The 24762-nt window shown below is 41.3% G+C and overlaps 1 protein-coding gene across 3 annotated transcripts in view; it reads right to left on the bottom strand.

Annotated features, from left to right (window-relative positions):
- Positions 1-863: 863 nt before the first annotated feature.
- The window catches only part of Snap91 (synaptosome associated protein 91), a 121827-nt gene continuing 97928 nt past the window's right edge, over positions 864-24762 (bottom strand). For 2 of the 3 annotated variants that reach the window (XM_052187703.1, XM_052187702.1), the window contains 8 exons: positions 16537-16671; positions 14775-14924; positions 11250-11280; positions 10021-10120; positions 8635-8718; positions 7929-8033; positions 4019-4121; positions 864-2269 (listed from right to left, as the gene is read on the bottom strand). In XM_052187703.1, the coding sequence (XP_052043663.1) occupies positions 4029-4121; positions 7929-8033; positions 8635-8718; positions 10021-10120; positions 11250-11280; positions 14775-14924; positions 16537-16671 (698 nt within the window). In that variant the 3' untranslated portion in view covers positions 864-2269; positions 4019-4028. The remainder of the gene's footprint in view (positions 2270-4018; positions 4122-7928; positions 8034-8634; positions 8719-10020; positions 10121-11249; positions 11281-14774; positions 14925-16536; positions 16672-24762) is intronic. The other variant, XM_052187701.1, reaches the window with a different exon arrangement.

Here is a 24762-nt window from a genome sequence, read left to right as displayed (position 1 = left end):
TCTCGTCTCAAGACTGAACTACATTTTGGGGATGATATAGCAACCTAGCTGTAGGCCCCAGGGTTTTTTTTGTTGTTGTTTTGTTTTTTTTTTTGTTTTTGTTTTTGTTTTTTTTTGTTTTGTTTTGTTTTTTGAGACAGGGTTTCTCTGTGTAGCCCTGGCTGTCCTGAAACTCACTCTGTAGACCAGGCTGGCCTCAAACTCAGAAATCTGCCTGCCTCTGCCTCCCAAGTGCTGGGATTACAGGCGTGTGCCACCTCTGCCTGGGAGCACCCAGCTTTATTACAATAGGCCAGGGTAAGTTTTATGTAATAACAATACCAATATTCAAGTGTGTGTGCAAACTAGGACTCAGTTACTTTGTTGTTTAAGTTCCGCAGAAATTCTCACACTTTAAAAAACGTTATTTGCATGTTTTAAAAGAATACCTAAAAGTAGATATATATTTTGCAATATAGAACTTAAAATAGTTTCTAGGCCATGATGGAGTCCCCAGTTGAATGACAGTTCATTAAAATTGATTTGTCTTATTACAAAATTAAACTATATTGCCATGGGTAAAATATTTAAATTATTAAAATATTTTAAGGATTTTTATTTTACTTTTGTATGTGTGTGTACAGGGGTGGGGGTGGGGCAAGCGCCAGAGGTATTGGATCTCTCCAGTGCTAGAGTTACAGGTAGTTGTATGCTACTCCATGTGGGTTTTGGTCCAAACTCTGAACCAAACCCTTGTCCTCTCGAAGAGCAGAGCACACTCTTAAGCTCTGAGCCATCTTTCTAGTACACTTAATATTTTGTGTATGTTCCATTTGATACACATCTTTTCCTTAAAAAGCAACAAAAGACAGAAAGATTACGTCTGCATTTTCTTGGTTCAAGGTGTTTATTGCATCTCAGAGGGCAGACATGCACTGGGATTTTAAACCAAAATACAAAGAAAAGCCATTTTGAAATTTGTTTTAGGTAATTTTCCCCCATTACAGTGTATGTTATCCCCACAGTAAATTCAGATACAACCACTTTAAAGGGTACCATACATCTATTAAATAATTTGAAAAATAGGCAAATGCCTTTCCAACCCAATATGCTTTTACAAAGAGCTGCCAAGCCACTAAACAACACTGATCAACAGTGACCTTGTGTACGCATCAAAATCTTCAGCCAAGCCATCGGCACACACAGTATGACAACAAACTGAAAATCAAAGACTACAGTATGTACATCAAAAGATAAGATTCGCTGAATTGGTTTCAATCCTATCACAAAGGTACAAGAGAAGTCACTTTGAGCTCAGTCGCAGGATGGAGAAACACTACTCTATAGAACACACAAAGAAATACTAACTGAACAGATGTACGTAAACCCACACTGAAATAAAAAATATTTGCAGTTCTCTTTAAGTCATAGATGTCTCTTGGGGCACGTTCATAGTCACATAAACAGCACATCTCTAATTGCATTTTCACAGACACAATAGAAACAAGCTCCACTTTTCAGTGCCTTTGATCAAGAATGAATAAATAGGTCAATTTAGATGCAAACCCTGCAAATATAATTAAAATATATATCTTAATATAGCAGTGATAAATATGGACTTCTTCTCATATGATTTTTCTCATTCTTGATAAGGTAGCTTCATCAAGGAGAAGTTTTATTATGGACATTAAACTTCATTTTTTTTAAAATAAAATTTCTTAACATATACAGCGCACAAAAATAAACATTTCTCACAACAAGTTGAAGTTTCTGTGATTGGAAAAATGTACTCCACACCGAAAAAAGTTTTTTGTATAGTTAAGAGCATTTTCCTCACTAGCTGATAGCATCACATTACGCTTGTAACAGAGGTACAGAAGAGAAGAGAGTTCATGGGAGGACTTGAGCGTTTGTCCAAAAGTTATATATATACATTGAAACCTTCAAAAACACATACACATCTTTACAAATGGCTCACCACATCACAGCTGCGTCATCCTCTGTCCACGGGCAACGTCCAGAAAAGCACTAAAGGCATTGGAACCATTCATCATTGTTTACGTCGTACAACACACAAGGAACCCGAATACGCTACGAGCTGAAGGTAGGGTAAGAGCTAAGGTAGGACACATTCCTAATGTTCACTGGCACAGCTGGGCTGTGTGCTTGGGAGAGGAGGTTACCAGTCAGCACTGGGTTTGGTACTGGTAGCTCACTTAACTGAGCATCAATCTTATCTGAAGTTTCCAAACTCAGGTTACTGTTTCCTATTCAGTCACAAAAACTGCAGCTGTAATGAGAAAAGAAAAGTATTTGAATTAGAAGATGTCGCGCACATGAAAAGACACAGACATTTTACCTCCCTTGAGATTTAACAAACTCACAGTTACAGTTTTTTTTTTTAAACTGAGATAAACATAAAAACTCACTTGGGAAACTTAAACAAGTCTATGTAGAGTTGCATTTTAGAAAAAAAAAAACATCAATAACCTTTTACACTTTGACACTAGCAATCTCAGCGCCAACCGAGAGCTAGTCTGTGTGTGTGGTGACGATGGAAGGACAGTGGCTGCCTTTACTTTATGTCCGTGATGAACCACTTAACTGTGGACAAGGTGGTGAGCGCTGGGGGCTGTGCCTTCTCTCCCGCCTTGTCCTTGTCTACGTCCTTAATGGGGCTGTTTCTCTTGTGAAAGCCTTGCTAGAAGGAATCTCTTCTCCATAAAATGTTTGTCTGCCTGCCTGGGGCAGGGCTCCTGGGGACAGGGACTATCTCACAACTCCCTGCGTGCCACTTAGCAAGGCTTCCAGCCTGTGAAGAGAATGATGCTTCTGCATGAGAGACCTCTCTGAGGGGTCCTGAAGGGAGCTGCTGAGGCACGTGGTGCCTTACATACCTGCCTGGTCTTGATCCAAGGGAACAGATGGAAGGAGAAAAAAAAATCTCTTCCCTGAGGTGTCAGGATATTAAAATGGTGTATCAATAGTTTCATTTAAAATGGATTTGAATTATGTGGCCCAGGCTAGCTGTGAATTCTCAATCCTCCTACCTCAGCCTCTAGTGTGTTGTTAGACTAAAAGTCTTGGGTCACCAGGCCTGGCTACTGTTAATTTTATCTAATGAAATAATCATAAGTTAGGATTACACACACACACACACACACACACACACACACACAGAGTCAATATCTAATGAATATAGGCAGTGGATGTATCATAGAAACCATACAGCACCATGGTCCAAAGCGCCTACATTCTTGCTATTCTTTTGGCTGGACCTTGAAAAATCATTTCATGCTTAATGATTAAGTTCTTTCAGTTTTAAAACAGAGTAGAAGACTGACATGGGAAATCCCGAGTCCATACGTGAAGTGGTGTTGAGCATGTCTGTAAGCGGCTACCGACTATGTTACGTCCCTGGACTGAGAGTAAGCCTTCCCTGCTGTCTGTTCCTTCCCTCGGGTGCCTTGTGAACCATTTGGTAAATTAAATCAATGAAATACAAAACTAGAGTGCCAGAAATTTAAAATTTAGCTTGAATAAATGCAAAGGGTTAAGAATTCTAACATTTACCTTAAGGTCAAAAATAAGGATAATAAAAGGAAGTGGTTATGTAGCCAAGTACACTTTTAAATGACTTTTAAATCTAGAGCTTTAAATGCTGGCATCTTATGAAGTCTAATTGCCAGGGTTACAGTGGTGTCTCCAAGTTAACTTAGCAGCCCGGGAGACTTTTGCCTTATTGGTATAGCTTTGTTCTTTTCTCTTCTTTTCTTTTCTTTTTTCTTTTCTTCCTTCCTTCCTTTTGTTAGATTTATTTATTGTTATATATAAGTGCAAACATTCAAAATATCTATATCTATATCTATCTATCCATCCTCTATTGAGCCATCCATCCATCCATCCATCCATCCATCCATCCATCCATCCATCCATCATTTATCTATAACACGGAAGTAACAAATTTCATACCTGGAACAGTTAAGCATTGCACAAGTTCACTATTATAAGCTCACAGGAAAAGCTCAATATCAGATACCTTAAATTGTTTACAAGAAATCCTTGATGTTAAGATCCGCTAATGGGTCCTTGGCTGGAGGTTTCTTGGGACTCTGAGTGGCAGGTGTAGGGCTTGGAGAAAGCTAATGGGGAAAAGGCCAGTCCCAGAGAGCAGAAATAGAAAGCAGAAGAGAGACAGGTAAGCATTAGGCAGAACATGTACCAGAGAAAACAAACACACAGAAGAACAGACGGCTAAAAGTTAACACAGCTGGTTCCTTCTACTTAGTCTGGGCTGCACTTAGCTGGAGTGGACAACACTGGGAACAATGTTTGTGCTTCCTGAAATTCTTTGACATCAGATTCAGTCAAGGTGAAATATGGGGACTCTGTGAGAACAGGAAGATGTGAGAATATAGAGTAAAACACACACACATGCATGATGAGGGGAGGAGAGAGAGGGAGGTTGGATGGGGGAGAGAGAAAACAGTAATTTCTCTATGGATAAAGCATTCTTACTTTGAATCATTAGTAACATCAAAAGATTAAGAAAAGAATTATATGGGTTTTCTTACAGTAAGAGTGAGTTGCAGGGGGGAACAGACATAGTCTGTAGACAGCATGGTACGACATTACTTTAAGAGGTAGCTAGGCTAGTGTTTCATATAGATCATTTCTCAGTAAAACAGCTTCTGGGCAATGTGCATATCAGATGATCAAGTCATTTCCAGCCTCATACCCTGCACATCATGGCTTGCAGCAAAAGCTTACAGGTCTTTGTGTTTATCCAACACTGTAAATATCATCTGCATAAGAAACTTCTGGGGCCCTATTTTTCAGGACTGGCCGGGGAAAACCTTCCAAAGCCTGCAGGCTGCATGTCTGGAGGCATGGTTGACATCTCTGTCTTGAAGCCAGTTTTTCTCAAGATGATTGCAGTTCCTGAAAACTGGAACTATGGGGTGTGGTGTCTATATGTGGTTGGGAAGGAGAGCTCCCAAAGCCAGGATCCTGAATCTGTTCCTATGCCCAACCTACCAACTGACTACAGTATCCACCCATCTCATGTCTGTCAAACTGAGGTAAAGTTTCACAGAAATGACAGGAAAAAAAAATCAGCGTTAAAGCTTGAAAGTGCTTGGCAGAAACCAAAGGCTTCATCTACATGTGAGATGACAGTATTATGACAACCAACTAAAATCACAGTGAGACAGCCCAGGCATTGGTAATGAAAGACAGCTTTCCATGAGGACTCTGCAAATGCAGATTTGCTTAGTCTAATGGCCATTTATGCTTTCTCTTTGACAGAGACAATATTAGGCAGGCATGGTGGTGCACACCTTTAATCCTAGCCCTAGGGAGGCAAAGGCAGATGAATCTACGTCAGTCAACCTGATCTATACAGTTGAATTTCTGGCCAGCCAGGGCCAAATAGTGAGAAATTGACTAAGAAGAGAATGCTTAAATAAATAAATATTACCGGAATTTCATACTATCCCATGATTTACTATCACATCAATTATTGATTAAAACAACATAAACACCCATTTGGTACATTTAAAATACCACCAGAGTGAAGTCATCTACTGATGACATTAAATTCAACTGTGTTTAGTTTTGTTTGCTCAGCAAGATGCTACTCAAGTTATAATTTTGGGTTCTCACTCGGTCCAGGCCAGTTGCTTAGGGGGAAACAGTTTAGTGGTCCTATACACGCTTTCTGCATGGCCAGTATTAGCAGCAAAACATTTAAACGGCATGATGCCTTTTGTATTTCTGTAGAGTAGGGAATCTGGTCTCCCTAAAACAGGTTTTCCCTTCATTCTGGATCCTGCTAGATAAACTCTAAATCCTAGTAATGTCCTCAGTATCAGGCGTGACTGTGCTCTTCAGGGTTGCTTCAGAAGCCACATATACAGTTTAGCTTTCCCTCCAAATCTTGATACAATGGAGTGGTCTGGGAAGAAGGACCCTCAACTGAGAAAGAGCTTGTATCAGATTGGTGGGCAAGGCTGTGGGGCATTTTCTTGAGTAATTATTGATACAGGAGTGCTTAGGGCATTGTGGGTGGTGCCTTCTTGAGACAGGTAGCCCTGGATTGTATAAGGATGCAGACTGAACACGCCATGTATATAGCAAGTCGGTAAGCAGCATCCCACCATGGTTTCTCCTGTCTCCAGGCTTCTGCCTTGAGCTGACCTGACCCTTCATGATCGACTATAAACTGAAAGCTGAAATAAACCTCCAAGTTGCTTTTGGTCACGGTGTTTATCACAGCCACAGAAAGGAAACTAAGACAGCCCCAGTAGTTTATACTAACAAGGTGACTCACAGGTGCCCCTCCATGTTGTATGGTGGGACCGACTAAACCCTAGTCTGGTATGAAGGCTGGCAGACCAGAAAGGCTAATCGGTTATTATGCTGTTGAGACTATTAAGCCACATAATAGCAAACATGGCCTCCAGGATGGGGTTTGGACTCTGAGTTCTACTCATAGGTAGTAATTCAATCAATTGTTACTGTGCAACAGAGGCTTACTAATGCCATTTTGAAACCTAAGTGATCTTCTGCAGCTGGCAACACTGTCTCCCATGATGCTCGATGCAGTTTCACGCTTGGGCCTCTCCCAGATGCTCCTATCATCTCTGCTCCTCTAGCTGTATTTAATTTGTATCCTTTCATATCAATAAAACTTTAATCATAAACTTTGAACATTCCTGAGCTCCGTGAGTCACTACAAGGAAATCTAAGCAGAAGGAGATTATAGAGAACCCCAGTTCTGTAATACAGCTGGCCTGGAGTGAGGATTTCCTAACTTATGGCAGGAGTTTGGAAACTCAGTGCTGCTGTTTGTTAGAAGTTCTGGGTAGACCCTGCAGCCTGGAGAACTCTACTTGGCTGAGCATGGTGGTTAACATGTGTAATTCCAGCAATTAGGAAGAGGATGCAGGCAGAAGGTAGGGCTAGCCTTGGCTACACAGTAAATTTGAGATCAGTCTGGGCTGCATGAAACCATCTTAAACAAACAAACAAACAAACAAACAAACAAACCCTAAGTCTAAATTCCTATCACTGGGATGCATGTATCTGGCACCCCAAAATGAACCATTATGAATTAAGTAGGGGGGACAAAACAAAGGACCTCAGGATCATTAGTTCTCTGCCACTGTTCCCACACTATACACTGTTTCCCTTTATTCCTGAAGCAGCAGCTATGAGAGGGCCATTAGGCAAGAACACTGAGGCAGTATATAGAGGGAGCCAGGGAAAATTACAGGACAGGAAAGGAACCCTTCACCTGGAGTCTGATTGAAGCAAGAATTCCAGCCCAACAAACATTTGCCGTGAAGGCTAACATAGAAGTAAGGTTCCTTTCATATGTAGATACTTTATGTTAAGTAACAGTGAACCATGCTTAAGGCCTAGACCTTGAATAGGGTTTTCCAAGAAGTATCCTGGGTAGTCTCAAGCAAAACTGCTAACACTGTGAACAGTACAGATACCCTGCTTTCTGGCATCTGTGTGATCTACACTCTAATCTTAGAAACTGCAAATCTGTCCGATGCCACCCAAGAACCACCCAGTGATCTCTCTTAATGCTCCTAGATTTCTTCCAAGATGGTGTCTCCAAACCCACCCAAACTATCCACCCGGCAGTGAAATGTGACATTTCCTTAGAGAAGTCTTCACGTATGTTCTGAACCGTGTCTTTCTTCCTGAGCAGTTTTCTTTTAACCTTCCTGTTAAATCTTTATTACCCGCCAAATCTGCTTTACACTGGCTAGTCCAGAAATATAAATATATATATTCAAGCCAGAACACTCAGTCCCCAGGCTGCAGAGGGTGGAAGTGTGGAGCTGTGCCTCTTGCCTCTACCTCACACCACAAACAGCATGGCGGTTTTATGTTCAGGAGTAAATGCGTGGTGCTGTGAACCCCAGGCAACTGACCTGCGTGCCAGGCACAGCTGCAGCTCCGAAGGGTGGCCTCATCATGGGCTGTGCAAACATGACTGGCTGCTGAGGCATCATAGGCATGCCTGTCCCAGCAGGAGGCTGCAAAGAAGAAAGCCTTAGAGCAGATCTGCAACCCATGAAGTGCAAACCCCAACACGCACACCTTTCACATGCGTTGGACAATTCTGGAGAAAAGCACACAGGTAGAAACTGTAACTTATTATGTTAGTGTCGAACTCTGGGTGTTGAGGCTGTCAGGTATGGGGAAAACATCCCTGAGCTGTGTACAAGCCTGGCTGGACATGTGACATCCTCATTCCAATTGGGAGCTGTGTATTCATCTCCAGTTAGAGTAATTCTTTAGGAGACAAAAGTCCTTAAGCAGGATGGCCCTAAAACATGCTAACATGGAAGTGTGGGTTGAAAAACCCAGTATAGGGAGGGTTGATTTTGATAACAGCTAAAATACATAGTAAATATCATTCCCCAAAATGATACAACAATGTACTTAATTTGATGACAATATATTTATATACACTGTAACTGTCTCCCACTTCCTGCCCAGGCGGGCTGAGGTCCAGAGTAGGAGCCTTAGGTTGAGGTATCCTTTACTGTACTTGCCGTAGGAATGCCTGCTCATGTGAGAATGTGTAGAGATGTCAGGAATGTACACTACGGGTTTTCACAGGTCATCACTCACCATTCCAAATCCTGTTCCAGGCTGCCCAACAGACGGGGCCCCGGCACCCGGAGGGACTGAGCTAGTTGGAGGAACAGTGCCTTGCTGCGCCCACGCGCCCACAGAACCACACAGAGCAAATGAAAAAAGAGACAACATAACATGGTTTTACAAGACAGGCTGTGATTAGAAAAAAATGTGTGCATGTCGAGTCTGTGTACGTGGATTTCCAAAGTTCCCAAACTTCGTGTCAGAGTTTAAAGGCAGTAAGCGACGTGGCAGGGATCTGAAGTCCGCCTCGTGGTTCTCTCCAGACTCACGAGCTCGAAGCTTCTCATCCTCCCTCTGCCTGAAGCACCCTCTCTACGAGAGGACTGGATGCCAGGGAGCCGCCTCCTCCCATCATTCTATCCTCCGACACGCAGCAGCGTGCGTTAGGCACTGGAGCAACAGACAGACTCTGACAGATGGGGGTGTCCCCAAGGATGGAAACCTCCAAGTGGCTTGGGAAAAGAGGCTTACCTAAGTTTTGTTTAAAAAAATAAAAGGAAGACATGGGAACTTAAAATATAGAAATAAATATCCTTTAGATCTTATGGAAAGGATAATGGTCTAGTTTCAAGCTTAAAACTGGTGGGCTGAAAAAATATGGTCTTAAAACTTCATACACTAGAAATGACCTGTCTTAGTTAAGGTTCCCATTGCTGTGGAAAGCACCCTGACAAAAAGCAGCTTGGGAGGAAAGTTTGCAGTTCATAGTCCATCCTGAAGTGAAGTCAGGGCAGGAACTCAAGGCAGAACCCAAAGGCTTCAACTGAGAGGAGACCGTGAGGTACACTGCTGACTGACTTGCTCCTCATGGCTTGCTCAGCCTGCCTTCTCCACCAGTCAGGACCACCAGCTCAGAAGTGGCACTGTCCACAGTCAGCTAGACCTTCCCATAGAAGTCAGCAATCAAGAAAATGCACCACATTCTGGTCTGGGGAAGGCTTTTGGTCAATTGAAATCCTCTCTTTTAAAAAAGACCACAGTTTATATGAAGTTGACATATAACTAGCCAGCACATTGCATATCCGTTCTGATAAGAAAAAAAAGTTTTCATTAATGGTCTCCTTATTTAGACCATTTAGGAGATCTGGGCAAGAAATATGGTAAAATGATATTATAATCCATCATAGGGAATGTACTGGAAAACCATGCAACCACAAGGTATTTAAACATAGGTTGTAATCACTGTTACATGCAAAGTTAGAGTTCATTGCGTTTCACCAGATTTTGTACCTTGGTCATGTTGCTATGTGTGAACAGAGGTGTACAATGTTAATAGCCTAGTTAAGCAAAATGACTTGCATTGTATACTTGAAAGGTGGTGATCTGCCGTACCACCCGGGCCTCACCGTTACTTACCGGGGGAACACCTGCTGACCAGGTAGCCGGAGTGACTTTCGGTTGCCAGTTAGCTCCACCGGTCAGCTTTTTCTCCCCAGCATTCCACTGTAGATCTCCCCTAAAGGGCAAATATGAAAGTGAAACAAAACGCAGAATTCAGAAAAAAATGGCATGTGGGTTTCTGAGATGTTCTTCTTGGGTTTAGAAGTCATCTATTCAAACCTGGTAGTGATAAAGATTATAGATTAAAACTTACAGAGGAGCCTTACTATACTGTGTCTAAGATATCACAAAAGCATTTGAAATAAAACAAATGAGACTTTTGAATTCAGTGACAATAGGAATTTCATGTTACTTAGAGAAATATGGCAGAAAAAGTCAACTAAATTCTTTATTCACAAAAACTCCAAATAACATAGCATATCTTGTTGAATTATTTTTTGTCATTTTAATTATGTGTATGTGTATATTTCTGTGTGTATATATGTATGAGTACAGGTGCCCAGAAGGCCAATACATGCCCAGAAAGCCAGAGGTGTCAGATTCTTTGGAGTGAGAGACTTGTGAGCTATCTGACACATGTGCTAGGATCAGAACTCAGGTCCTCTCTTAGAGCAATCTGTGCTCTTAACTACAGAGCCATCTTTTCAGCCCTGTTTCTTTTTTGAATTTAAAATGTACTGATGATGGCTTTTTCTTGTTCTTAAAGGGTTCAAGAGAGGGTTTCATACAACTGTATCATACTACAATATGATTTATAATCATTGTATGGCTGTAATATTCATCCCAGTTTTAATATCAAAACATATATCTGAAGAAAGAATATACTGTTTATCATTCTTATGACCCAGGAAAGATATTTTAAAATCAACTTTAGCTAGACACATTGTGCTGAATCTCAAACTTAAAGCTATTAAAATACTCAAAACTATACAGAGAAATCCTGTCTCAAAAAACCAGCTAGCTAATCAACCAACCAACCACTCAAAACTCCATCCTAAAATATTTCCAGCTGTAGCAGTGGCAACCCTAGCCTGGAATAGATTATCCTTTTTCAAAGCAGAGAAATAATTTGAAGATTTCAATAGACTAACAACAAAAATATAAGCTTAAATAAAAAACAAATTAAATTGCCTAGCTTAGGAATGGGGAATAATATATTCTACCGAGTGAAGTTTTTGGTATCTTGAATAAACACGCGTGAACACACTGATAAAGGAAAAGCAGACTAATTGAAAAACACTTACTTTTTTGAGGTGGTACCAGAAATCCCAAGATCTACAAATGGATAAAAGAAAAAGAATGTAAATATTTATATTCAGCTTATATATTACAGTACTTAAGAAATCCAGTAGGCTTAGAAGAGGTCTATATTGTTGCCTAGCAATGCCTGTATCCAGTTAGATAAAAAAGAAACTGTATTAGGAAACAAAGATAGAATTTTTAATTTTCTTTTACTTCACATCAGACTTAAGTATCACATTTCATGTGGACTGGCTCAGAAGGCTTGAGATTGCAATCTGAAAACAGTTATAAACTGGAAACAGTTATAAAACTGTTTTTAACAACAGCTAATAATGACTAAATGACCGGCTGGCTCTCTGTGCCTAGAGTGTTTACATGAGCATTTGCCTACTGCAAGTCTGAAACTTGGTTAGGTGCCAGGTGGGGTGTGCCCACATGATCAGTGGTTGATGACATCCCTGGGTGCTCACACCCTACGGGGCTTCCTCAGGCTGAAACATCTCATGAGGCAGCTGTGCACCCTTCTCTCGCTGCTCCACTGTGGCGGTGCCCGGGTGTGAGCAGCATGCAGGAGGCTTACTATGGACAGGAGGAGAACAGACTGAGTAGACAGGTCCGCAGTGTGGTCTCAGGGGGAGCGTCTGCTAACACTGCAGAGTATTTTTAAAGCACCTTTTGTGAGTTGCAATTCACATACCATACAACCCAGGCGTGTCTCGGTCCATGGTTTTCATCTACTAATAGAGGTACACAGCTACTACTTGCAGCAGACTTTTTTGGGGGGGCGGGGGTCACAAACGAAATCTTGTGCCTATGAGCGGCTATTCCTTTTCCTTCTTTTTTACTTCAGACTCTACAGCTTCTAATCTACTTCCTGTCTCTTCAATTTTGCCTAGCCTGTATATTTTATATGAACAGGCTGGTATCATGTGTGGCCTTTCACTTAGCCTAACATATACATGGCATATGTTTCATATGTTATATGCATTAGTATATCACTCCTTTTTCAATCCAAATAATAGTTTATTACAAATAATAATTATGAATAACAAAACTATTATATATAGCAAATATAATACACACACACACACACACACATGTCACTTTTCACTAAGGAGCTATATGATTGTGTCCACTATGAGGCTTTTATAAATGATATTTTTAAGAACATCTATATATGCTTTTATGCATACATACATTCTCATTTACTCCATGCACCTAGCGGCAGAGCCGCTCAGAGGTGCGGTTTACATGCCAAGGTCCTGCCACGTTTCTTTCCACAGTAGCGTACTGAGTTACAAGTCCATCAGTAGTGTCTGAAGGCTTCAAGCTCCTACATCCTCACCAGTGTGTGTTCCAAACTGCTTTCTTCACAGCCATCCTTTTGGGTGTGAACTTTCAGTCACTGTGGCTCTAATTTGCACTAACTTGACATCTGATGATTTTCCATATATGTAATAGCTATCTGAGATACAGCTTTGTCCTGTGAAATCTCCATTCAAGTCTTTAGCCAGTTTCTAAGCCGTATTGTTCCAACCTGTATTCCATTGATTTGCAGAAGTTATTTGCAAATTCAGGATAGAAGTCCTTTGTAAGATTTGTGATTAGAAACCCTTTCATTCCAGAGTTGCCTTTTTACTTAAATAACTTTTATAGTCTTTTAAATTTTTATGTGTATCAGTGTTCTGCTTACGTGTTTGTATGTGCACCACATGTGTACCTGGTACTTGTAGCGATCCTAAAGGAAAACAGAGCCACAGGGCCTGGAGCTATGGATGGGTGTGACCTGCCACATGCATGCTGGGAACTCAGCTCTGCTCCGCTGTGGAGCAACAAGTGCTCTAACCCACGAAGCCATCTCTCTCCCCAGGGCCCTTTGTTGCTTGTGTTTAGGAATTGTATGTAAAGGACATCGCCTTGTCCAAGCTCACAAAGATTCACGATTAAGTTATTTTCTGAGAGTTTGACAGTTTTATATAATATCTATTCACTTTGAGGGTTTTTTTTTTTTGATGTTATAAAGAAGTCCAACTTTATTCCTGTTTCTGAGTCTCTCCCTTTATTCTAGAACAAGGTTTTGAAGAAGGTGTTAGATCCCCTGGAGCTGGAGTTGCAGTGGTTACCAGGCACTCGATGTAGGTTCTGGGAACAGAAGTCACATGTCTATATGACCAAGGAGCCCGCTTAACCGCTGAGCCAGCTCTCCAGTTCCAGAACACACCTTAGAAGACCGTCTTCTCCCTTACTGAATGTTCTTGCCCCATTGTCAACACAGACTCGTTAACGGATATGAAGGCTTGTTTCCAGGACCTCACTTCTATTCTGCTGCCTACATGTGGCTCACCGCCATGTCGGTATTATTGAGCTCAGTTTCTGTAGGGTTTTTTTTTTCAGATTTATTTATTTATTATGTATACAGCATTCTGCCTGCATACAGGCCAGAAAAGGGCACCAGATCTCATTATAGATAGTTGAGAGTCACTATGTGGTTGCTGGGGATTGAACTCAGGACCTCTGGAAGAGCAGCTGGTATTCTTAATCTCTGAGCCATCTCTCCACTGCCCCCATCCCCAAGTTTCTATAGTTTAGAGAACTTTTGAAATTGGAAAACCAATTAGTCCTTCAGATTCATATATACTTTTCAAGATATTCCTCCAGTGGGAGAGTGTTGTTCTAGTTGGATAGAATGGTTACAGGTGCTTGACAAAAGGAAGGCTGAGTGCTGCAGGCACTCCCAGGACATGGGAGATGGGTACAGTGTGCACTCACCAAGAGCATCTCTCAGGGAGACAGTTTTTGAGAAGAAGGAGATTAATTACAGTCTCCAGGGTGTCACAAAGAATGTGAAATAAATGTACTGGGGGAAAATGTATAAAGAAGAATGCACAAATGACCTGCCAAGTTTTTGATATTGTCTAATATTGCAAGACACCCACAAAGGTAAACCCATGTGCCGTGGTAGAAATAAAATTCAGAGTTGAATCAAGGCCAATGTTCATAATAACTCTCCATCTCCTCAGCTCCAGCTTCAATCTGCATATATCCCTTGACTTGCTAGGCACTCTGCACCGAGTCTGCACGAGTGCTTCCGCTGCCTATAAAGAGGCTTCCAACAGCTATGGAGCTCACCCTGGCCTTGGGGAGGATTTCTCCCACTTGGCACTCATCATGTAACATGAAGCAGAATGTATTCATGTAAGCTTTCCACTGTTCTGTCTCTGACCTTTGTGAGGGCCATAAGAATATAAATTTTATCTATTCTGTTCACCAAATTGTCTCCAGTGCCTGGAAGAATACCTCCTGATCAATAAATACTTGTTTAAAACATAACATTCAGACACTATGAATATACACATAGTATAATTCTATTTTCAGATGGCTATGCTCTGATGAAATGCTAACTATGTAGAGCCACCCTGTAATTACATTTACCTGTAAGCAAAACCAGAGAGATAACTATGAAAAGATACAAAGAAGAAATAATCCAGTTCATATATGCTTCAAGCAAATAAAACTAGACTACTTACTGCCTACTAAGCTGGCCAGAGATGAGTCAAGGTCACTTCCAAGGCCTTTGCTGGCTGCCATGGCAGGACTGGGTGGGACCACTGAGACAGGGGCAGGCTGCCCGGATGGTGCCATGGTTGGCATCAGAAGATCGCCTAAACCATCAAACACTGAAAATCAAACAGACCAGGTTCAGAAAATTTGAAACGAAAAGAGACAGAGAGAGACATTATACAAAGGACAGTCCTTAATGAAACCATGGAAACACATGAAAGTACATTCTTGTAAAAAGAAATAACATAATTCATGTAATTTGTGATGAGCACCAAAAAGAATGTCTACTTATGTCTACTCAAAATACATGGAAACGTTAATGAGCATGAAGAAAGATGGGGAGGAAGCTGTAGAGCAAAATGTACCAGACAGAGCACAGAGCCAGGCTGTGACTCAGCCACACCCTTCACTAGCACTGTGCGTCGGCAATCTGACACTTCCATCTTCTCATATGTAAACGGGGACAGTACCACTGATATATGCCTTTATTGTGAGGACCAACCGGAGGAATATTTTTCCACATGTTTATTACGATGCTTCCTCTGTATAGGCACCAAATAAGTGGTAGCCATTGTAAGTCTAATTAAAAACAACCGCTGAGTACTTTTTATTTTAAATGGTAGTGATATGTAGTAAAATGTAAATGATTTACCCCAGGAAATCTAAGATGGTTACTCTCAAAGCAATTTGTAATTGAGAAAAGATGTAACTCCTGAGTGTTCAATGAAATTAGCATAAAATAGTGATCTATCATCTAGGATCTATGAATATGTATCTGAAAGACAGTTGGTCGTATTTTAGAGGTAGTTAATTTTGATTTTTCCCCTTATTTTCATGGCAATGTTTGGCCTATACTTTATGGGACATATTAAACAGGATCTTAAGGATAGGACTCAAGAGCTACTACTGGTGCTCCTCATCCCCAGATGACAAGTACCACCTGTTCAGTTCCTAGAATACAGAAAGACTATTCAAAACACAGGCTTAGACTTTCCATAAGATATTGCTAATATCTTATTGACATAAAAACTCTGGGTTGGTTAAACTCTTGTAAGAGACTATGCGTATCTACCATCAACACCACTACACAGTCATTCTAAGGTGGGAGAGACAGCATTCAAGTCAGCACTGGCAACGGAAGCGACCGGATTGTCAGGCAGGGGGGTATATTTAGGGTGTTTCCGAAACACATTGAATTGCCAAAAACTCACCAATTGAAAGTTTGTAGGAAGGAGCCAGCATGAGAGGAGGAGAATGGAAGAGAAGAGAAACAGAATGACAGCCGTGATGAGAGGTTAGAAGCAGAGGTAGTATTTGTGTCTCAACATCATAAAACGGGGGTCATGCAAGCTTCAGAGAGTGTAAGCAACAGCGGGAGCGGGGTGTGTCGGGCGGGGTGTCCACACACTCAGAGCCTGTTCAAAGGCTCACTACAGAGTATTTGTCCTCCCTTGATGTGGCTAAATCATGTGCAAGTGAACTTGTGCAAAATAGAGGGTGGGTGTGGTAAGCTCTCTGCTAAAATTAAAAAAAAACAGAAACAGAAAGGACAGGCGGTTATTCTTAGAGCTACCAAACTTGACCTGGAAAACTGAATTTAAGCCATAGAATGAGAGCTGCTGACCAGGTTGAACGAGATCTGCCTGCAGAACTTCCTACAAGCACGCTGACCTTGGGAGGTAGAGGTCGGCGGAAAGAGGAAGAGGGTTCACACAGCCAGTGCCTCACCTGATGGGTCAAAGGAGCTGCCGCTTGAGGTTGAAGGTGTTGTTCCAAAAGCTGCCTCGAAATTGGGTTGCAGCAGGTTGTTCTGAGCTGGAGTCACTGGGGTTGTAGAAGGGGCCATGAAAGAACCCCCAAATCCTGATTTAAAAAAAATTCCCAGAAAAAAAAACTGTCAGCTGAAGATGGGGGACAGGGCCTAAAAACAGTCAGAGAAAGCCACAGGATCTCAAGAGGAAAGACTGTGAGATGAGCAGTTAGTGAAACCAGGAGGCTCGTTTTGCAAAAACACTTAAGTACATCCATCCATCATGTATGAATGACAGATTCAACTTGACCAGAAACAAGGCAGCACATAAACACTTAAGTACGATGTACACAAGTGAGTGAACCTCATTAGAACCTGTGGTATCGGAATCCAGAATGAGGAAATACAGAAAGCAGGGAAGGGTTAGAATACAGATCAGTTGCTGGGCAGTGGTGGCAAATGCCTTGAATCCTAGCATTTGGGAGGCAGAGGTAGGCGGATCTCTGTGAGTTCAAGACCAGCCTGGTCTACAGAGCAAGTTCCAGGACAGCCAAGGGTACTTGGAGGGATCCTGTCTTAAATCCCTCCCCCAACAAAAGAATTCAGATCAGCCTTCATCATATTGACACTTTACAATGACAGTAACAGGTTATTACATGTTCAGTTGCACACAGTGGCTCAGTAATGAAATGCAAATTTAAAAAGGCCATCAAATCTTTAGTTTTCATGTGTTTTAGCCCTATGGCGCCACAAAGGGTAAGCAGGCTCTCATCCCTGTTTCCAGGTAACCGGCACTAAGGGGATGTCCAGTCTGTGGTGGGTATCCCTTCTGGTCTTCACTTGGCAGCACAGACAGAGTGGTTAATCTGTGGAGACAACGCTGACAGTTGTCTATGAAAGCTTTCGCTGATTCCCACCCTGTTTAGATTCCTTTGCAGAGTAGCCAGCGCTGTCTGGCTCTGATCCAGACACTCCGTCCCTGCAACAGGACTGTAGCCAGACTGACAGCTCCTAATATCACGGCCTCTGGAAGGAATTCCGTGGCATGCTGCTACCCAGTGCTGCTGGCTACACCTACCCTCCATGTGCAGCCCTGGCCTCAGCATGTGGAGCGCAGCTGCATCCTGTTCCTGCCATGGCTTCACCTCTAGGTGCCCCCTACCCTAACTCCAGATGTGGCTTGCCAGGTTCAGGAGCTGTGTGCCTTCCCCTCCTGTCTTTTCTATGAATACTCAACACAGTGGCTGAAACAGTAAGCTAGTGTTTACGGAGTAGAGAGTACTGAAAATTAATTAAATGTCAAATTAAATATTTACTCTTTGAATTCTGGAGGCAGATCATGTCTCTTGAGCAATAGAAAAAGAAATCTAGATGACTATGTGTTGCTTCTGTATAAAAATATACAATCTGCAAGGTGATTGGTAATTGCTTAGTAAGATAAGGTAATCTTTTTTTATTATAATATAATAAAAATATATAAAAATATAATCTTTTTTTATTATAAAAGGCTTTATTTTTTCCACTTGTCTTTTTTCTTTCTTTTTCTTTTCCTTTTTCTCCTCCTCTTCCTCCTGTTCCTTGTTGTTGTCTTCTTCTTCTCCTCCTCCTCCTCTTCCTTCTCCTCTTCTTCCTCCTCTTCCCTTCCTCCTCCTCCCTTCCTCCTCTTCTTCCTCCTCCTCCCCTTCCTCCTCCTCCCCTTCCTCCTCCTCCCTTTCCTCCTCCTCTCTCCTCCTCCTCTTATTCCTCCTCTCTCCCCCTCTTCCTCCTCCTTCTCTTCTTTTTGTAGATAGAATCTCATTATATACTCCTGCATATGCCTGGAACTCACTGTGTATGTAGACAGGACTGACCAACTCACAGAGATGTCTCTGTTTCTTGAGTGCTGAGATTAAAGGCATGTACCATGATACCTAGAAGTGGTATAACTACTTTTGTTCCATATTTTCTTTTCAAATTAAGCCATATTGTCTCTTCTTCACAAAGAGCTTGTAAAATGACAGACATATTTTAACACTGTAATTCATAAAACCAATCTTTTTAAGAGAAATTTTCATCAAATTTGGGTCATCTTTTCATCAGTAGGCAATAATGTTGTCCCTATAAATCAAAAGTGACATAAATATAAGACTTCATGGGTTTACGCTTTCCTTGAATACATATACGGAAATACTGCATTTTGAGGGAAAATGTCAGTTATTTGAAGTTATTACTGAAAGTCTGAGGGGTCATGCTGGATGATTTTAATATTTAAATAATACCAAATTAACTTAAAAGCATTTGCCATAGAAAGTATATTTTTCACATCAGTGAGAATTAGTCACATTCTAAAGCAAATATGGGAACAATTATCATTATGTTTAGGATATGATGGTTTTGGTTTTAGGGACTTTGATGGCTAAATTAATGATGAGTTTTGAAACATTACACTTCAGGTCGTGAGTTTAGGCAACTGTGGTCTGGCCTAGTTCTTAGTTACAGGTGAGATTGGAGGTGATGGCCCTTGACTTAGCTTCTTAAGACCCCACACAGGAAACCAGTACACCCTAGAATCGTAATAACAGTGGTTTAAAAGTCCCAGGGTCCGTCTATGTCACCTCTGTCATTCCATGGTAGGAAGTGACTGTCAAGAGTCAAACTGTCTGATAGACTGCACAGAAAGGGGAAATTGTGTTTGTGCTGATTCATATAGGTTTTATGGGCTGCGCGCTAATGAACGGGAAACTAAGACCACATTCAGAGGTGGATATGGTGTTCCCATGTATTAGTGTTTATTCTACAAAAGCGAGAGCAGTGGCAACTCCGGCTGGGATGGGGCACCTGTGCGTGGGCCACCTGAGCGTGAGGTGCAGTTCTAACACTCTGATCCATTTGCATCACATACATTGAGTGCTTCTTATCCTGCAAAACCAGCAGTGTCTACCACAGGCTTACCCAAACTCTTCCATGGTAGAATGACGGCATCTACCAAGTTAAGCCTGGAATGGTGCAACTGGTTAACTCCCATCTAGAAATGGGGGGAGCGGGGCGGGGGTCCCTCATGTTTGAAAAATAACTTTAAGATTTTGGGCTTTGCTACATTCACAGCAGTCTTTAGTCATGTGTGGCCCAGGGCCATGTTTGGTAGATACCATATAAAACATACATGTCTATTTTATCCTCAGAACAGTCCAATGAGGCTCAATAGATAAGAAAGCTTGAAGTCAGAGCCATTTTCCTGGCTCCAGACTTTCCGTCAGTTTCAGAATACTAGAATGCACCAAGCAATTCAGATTATGGCTTAAATCAGTGGTTTTCAACCTTGAGTGTGACCCCTTTGGCAAACCTCTATCTCCAAAAACATTTACATGATGATAACAGTAGCAAAATTATAGATATAAAATAATTTTATGGTTGGGTCATTGCAACATGAGGAACTGAATTACAGGGTCACAGAGCTAGGAAGGTTGAGAGCCACTGAAAATGGTAGAAGATGAAGATTAAGGCGTGTCATCAATATATGGTATTGCAAATTTGACAAGTCTGGATCTGAATTTGAGCAAAACATTACTGCCTTTTATAAACAATTTAAGAGAAATTACCAGTTTCATTTAGTCCTTTGTTTTCTGATTTTAGAATACACATAAATTTTCAGTAACATTTTCTTTGTTTTTAAAGTTACTCTTAATAGTTGGTTTAAAATATTTAAAAATAATTTCAGTGTTTTACTCTCCCATCTATTTATTGTCTTTCACTACATGTAAACTTGCTCCTTCAAAGAGATGGTCCAGTGCCTGCCTACCCACAAGCAAGAAAGAAGCTGTGAGTTTGGTCCCCAGGACCACAAAAAAAGAAAGGCAAAGAAGAAATCTTAGGTGTATGAGGCAAGTTGCCTCACCCCAGTGACCAAGATTTCTTCTGCATAGTCTAATCTGACTGTAATGGTATCTCTGTATTATCTTTCTTTTCTTATCCTTTATAAAATAGTTTTATTATAATCATGACTAGAAAATTCTTCACAAGATGCAACTTTTTTTTGTGGTTCCACCCCTAATATTAATGTGATCACAGTTGTGGGTGTGTATCTTTTACTAGGCTTATTTGTGTGTTTAAGACACCTCTTGACTACGAAGCCCTGGATGCCCTCGGGGTAAACAGCTGGCCTCAAAGTAGTGGGTGGCCTCTGTGTTTCTGCTTCCTGAACCCTGATTGCTGGCATGCTCCACCATATTTACTTATTTTTAGAAGGTTCTTTATTTTTATAGGTAGAGGGCTTGGTAGCTATGTCTCTATACAAACATATATACAAGTCAAAGCAAAGTACTAAGCTCTACAAATAGCCATAAGGCCATATCCTAATATTTGTTCTGTTTTATATACATTAAACAAAGATAATTGGGTAATACAAACTCAGATACCACTGTTAGCTAAATTGTAGATATGATGTTGACCTGTGAAGAGGACTGGAAACAATCACAAAATATGATTATGTTGATATTCCATAACATTTTTAAAAACTAGAAATGTGATTTCCAAGTGCTGTCATAGTTAAGCAATCATAAGAAAAGCTTTTCTGTAATTAAAACAGGGAAAGGCAAGTCTTTCAAATAAAACTTTAGAAACATTTGAAATGTAATTTAAACTTTCTTATATCAGGATATCTGGTGAAAGCATTGTCCATGCTAAGAAAATCCTATGACCAAAGTAATGTACAGGAAATGTTTGGTGCAAAGTAGACCGTGATACCCAGGCAGGCTTGTCTGCATTGGACATTAATCTATTTAAGTAGGAGGCCAAGAGAAACACAACAGTTTACACATAATTTTTCCTGCCAGAGTCATAAGAAAAGGCAGTGAAGGAACTGAAGAGCAGAGTCAACAATATGTGTTTAAAAATGCACAGACACCAGAATGATCGTCAGTAGTCTCTTTTCTAGTGTTAGTAAGATTTTAGACTGCACAGGTCAACGGAACACTTTAAACATTTTTTTATGTGAGACATGACCCAAAGTGAGCCTTTTGGGGACTCTGCAGCTGAGGTGGCATCCCTAGGACCAAGCCTCTTGGCTCTGTCACCAGCCGCTGTCCGAATGCTTTCTTTTCCCAAGATCCCTGGCTTCTGCTCCAGGTCCCCATGTTCCAGGCTCTTTTAGAAACAGTGTCTCAGGTTCTGGCCCTGAGGGCTCAGCGAGGCACCATGGACTAATAACACTAGAACAGACAGTGTGGCCTTGTGGCCAGCCTCCTGCTTCGTGGATTTGAACAGTTCTGTGACCCATATGGTCTACGGCAGGCCAGCAGATATCTAAGAAAGATTTCTTAGAATTCTTTAGCTAGCCAGTACAGTTGATTTTAACCACAACCCCAGAGCCAAAGACTTATAATCAATCGTCTCATTTAAAAAACAAACAAACACCGGGATCATTTTCATTGAAGAACCTGGAAACTGTGCTATTTCTTTGGCCTGTTGAAATCTCACTGCAGATTTTAAATCTGAATTGAATGTATTGGTTTAATAAGAGGGTGAAATCGTCCAGCCAAGTTAAAGCTGCTATGGAATGCATCCAGGCTGAGAGGAAAACCAGGCGAGCTGGCAGGCCTTGCCTCAAGTCGGCAGTGGCAGTTGTGTGAGGTGCGCACCTCACGGTCCATTTTAGCTTCCAGAAGACAAAGCAACATCAAAGCGGGGCTCTGGTTCATCACAGCAGTCACTGCGACAAGAGCTGGCAAACACGAGTACCTGACTGGACCAAGGAGCCAGAGGGCAATGAAAGAAATGACAGAGCTGTGCCACTGGCGAGACTGAAGCTGACAGACAGAATTACTGACAGAAGGAAGGTGGGGGTACCTATACTTCCGCCTGTTCCTGGAGGAAAAATGTGACTACACGGGAACTTTCCTACAACATTAGTGATGGGGGGATGCTTGTGGAGGGGGGCGCTTAGGCTCCACCATTACTCATCACAAGTCTGAGAACACTGGCATGTTCCCTGGTCTACTCTGCTTGGTAAAGGGATTCCCCGTTTACACTGCTTTTAGGCTGTAAACTAGGGCCACACTTGGTCAAAGCCAGTTACTCTTTAAGGAGCACATGGCTGTTGGGTTATTTAAACTCAGGGGTTCTAGGTCTGAGGCTTCCAGGTTCTCAGGAGACTCACACTAATTAATTCCTTGCCACCCCAAGGAACAAAATCCTTTCCCCTCCAGTGACTGGGGGTACACTGGAAGCTGCACTGCGTGTCAAGAGGCCTCCGTTAGAATGCTGCTGTGCTCCCCTCAAGCAAACTCCAAGTGAGGTTAGCATGCTGTGAGTTCCTCAGCTAAGCTGGGTCTAAGCCTTCTGCTGGGGTCTTCCAATTGGCCACTTTCTAAGTCTGATGGCTTGACTCCAAGGAAGACTCATGCTTGGTTTTAACTGTGTCTGGGCCCTTGAACTGTTCTTTTACCTGGTCCCTAGTATCTTAGCAATAAGCAGTGATCCTCACAAGCTGTACCCATCTAGTCCCTAGGAACTAGATCACCCTGTGTGTTTTCAGACAGAAAAATACTCAGCTTGTCAAAAAGTCCATGATGTATGTCACAACATTTCAATTCAACAGGAAAAATCTAAAATGGTTTCTTCTATGGTGACTCACGTAAAACCAAATGTCAAATATATTACAGCATAGTTTACTACATATTTCTTCCAAAATATATGAGCAGTCATTATATGACAGAATTGCTACACAAAGCATATTACTTTTTAACAAATAAGAACAAACATGATAATTGAAAGTAAGATTCGGAGTGTCAATAGAGGTGGCTTATATACATATAGGTATAGGTATAAACCTCTATACATACAGGTTTAAGACTAATTTAATAAAATCTAGGAAGTAATAAACCTTCTATTATTTAATGCTGTATCACCTTCAATTTCATGCCTTGAAAGGAAAATTTAAAAATATTTTGCAATTTATGTAGTATCTATTACTTATAAAACTATGTCCAAACTTAACTTTTATAAAAGGCCATTTTAATGGAATCAATTACCAGCTAGTAGATCTGCCGATGCTGATGAACTAGAAATAGCCTGTGGTGCTGGCTGGGTTTCAGGAGCACTACTTCCAAACGCATCTATCCATTATCCGATACGCAGCAAGAAAGTAAGAGGGTCAAATAGTAAGCGACTAAGCAATCCAAGTGTGAGACACATAGACACATGCACATATGTGACATTCCGTATGGAGAACCTACCTCCCGGGTATGTGAAATGACTAGGTGGACTAAATCAGGCTCTAAGCAGTTTGCCTTGTTTTATAGTCTCAGATAGAGTCTTAATAGACAGGTAGCTCCTGTGTGCACTGGGAGCCTCCCCAAGAGCAGGGGATTGCAGGTCTGTGCTACAATGCGCTACTCAGTTTGGCCTCTCAAGAGAGTTCTGGAATGTTTAATAAGGAGTGCCTCACTAAATGATTAAGATGTAGACTTTTTAAACGAATATATGTTTCAAACTAGAGCCCATCGTTTATTAAACACAGGATGGAGATTTTAAATGAAGGTAAAACAGATTTTCTCACTTCCCGTTTAAGCTTCTAAACATTTAATACGCCCAGTTCAGTGGCCCCCCCTGTACCTACGTGTCTGGGTTCAGGGTCTGTGTACCTTCAACATGTCGGCCAGCATCTGTGACTTCTTGTACCCTCATATCATGGTATGTACCAGGACTCAGTGACAGTAGATAATCCATATGGGTACAGTACACAAAGATGAAGTTTTAGCCCAAAGACACTCACTTTTATGGGTAGCCATGATTCCATTCAGACCTGTCTCTTTCCTGTGGGCTTACTGCTAACAAAGAACTCCAGCTTACAGATATGCATACAGATATAATCAAGATAAAATCAATGTACCTTTCTGTTTTCAAATACTACATAAAGGAAGAAAAAGAATATATTTAAACCAGAAAAAAAATATCTCCAAGTTCTCTGCTAAGGTTTAAGAACACTAAATTCAATGTAAATACACTCCACGGCATTGTGTATGCTGACATCTAACTGGCTTGTTTTTAATTCTGAATCACCTATTTTATGTTTATATTGCTTTGAAGGACTTGGGAGTGTTAACGTAGCCAATAGATTAGGATCTTCGAGGAAATGGTAGACAGGGACTCTAAACAGGTGATTAAAAACGAGGATAAACAAAAGGCTGAAAACAAGAACGCATCACATGGAGAACGCTCTGGTTTTG

This window comes from Apodemus sylvaticus, chromosome 7, assembly GCF_947179515.1.
Source record: "Apodemus sylvaticus chromosome 7, mApoSyl1.1, whole genome shotgun sequence".
Lineage (NCBI taxonomy): Eukaryota > Metazoa > Chordata > Mammalia > Rodentia > Muridae > Apodemus > Apodemus sylvaticus.
This window is presented reverse-complemented; position numbering and strand designations above follow the sequence as displayed.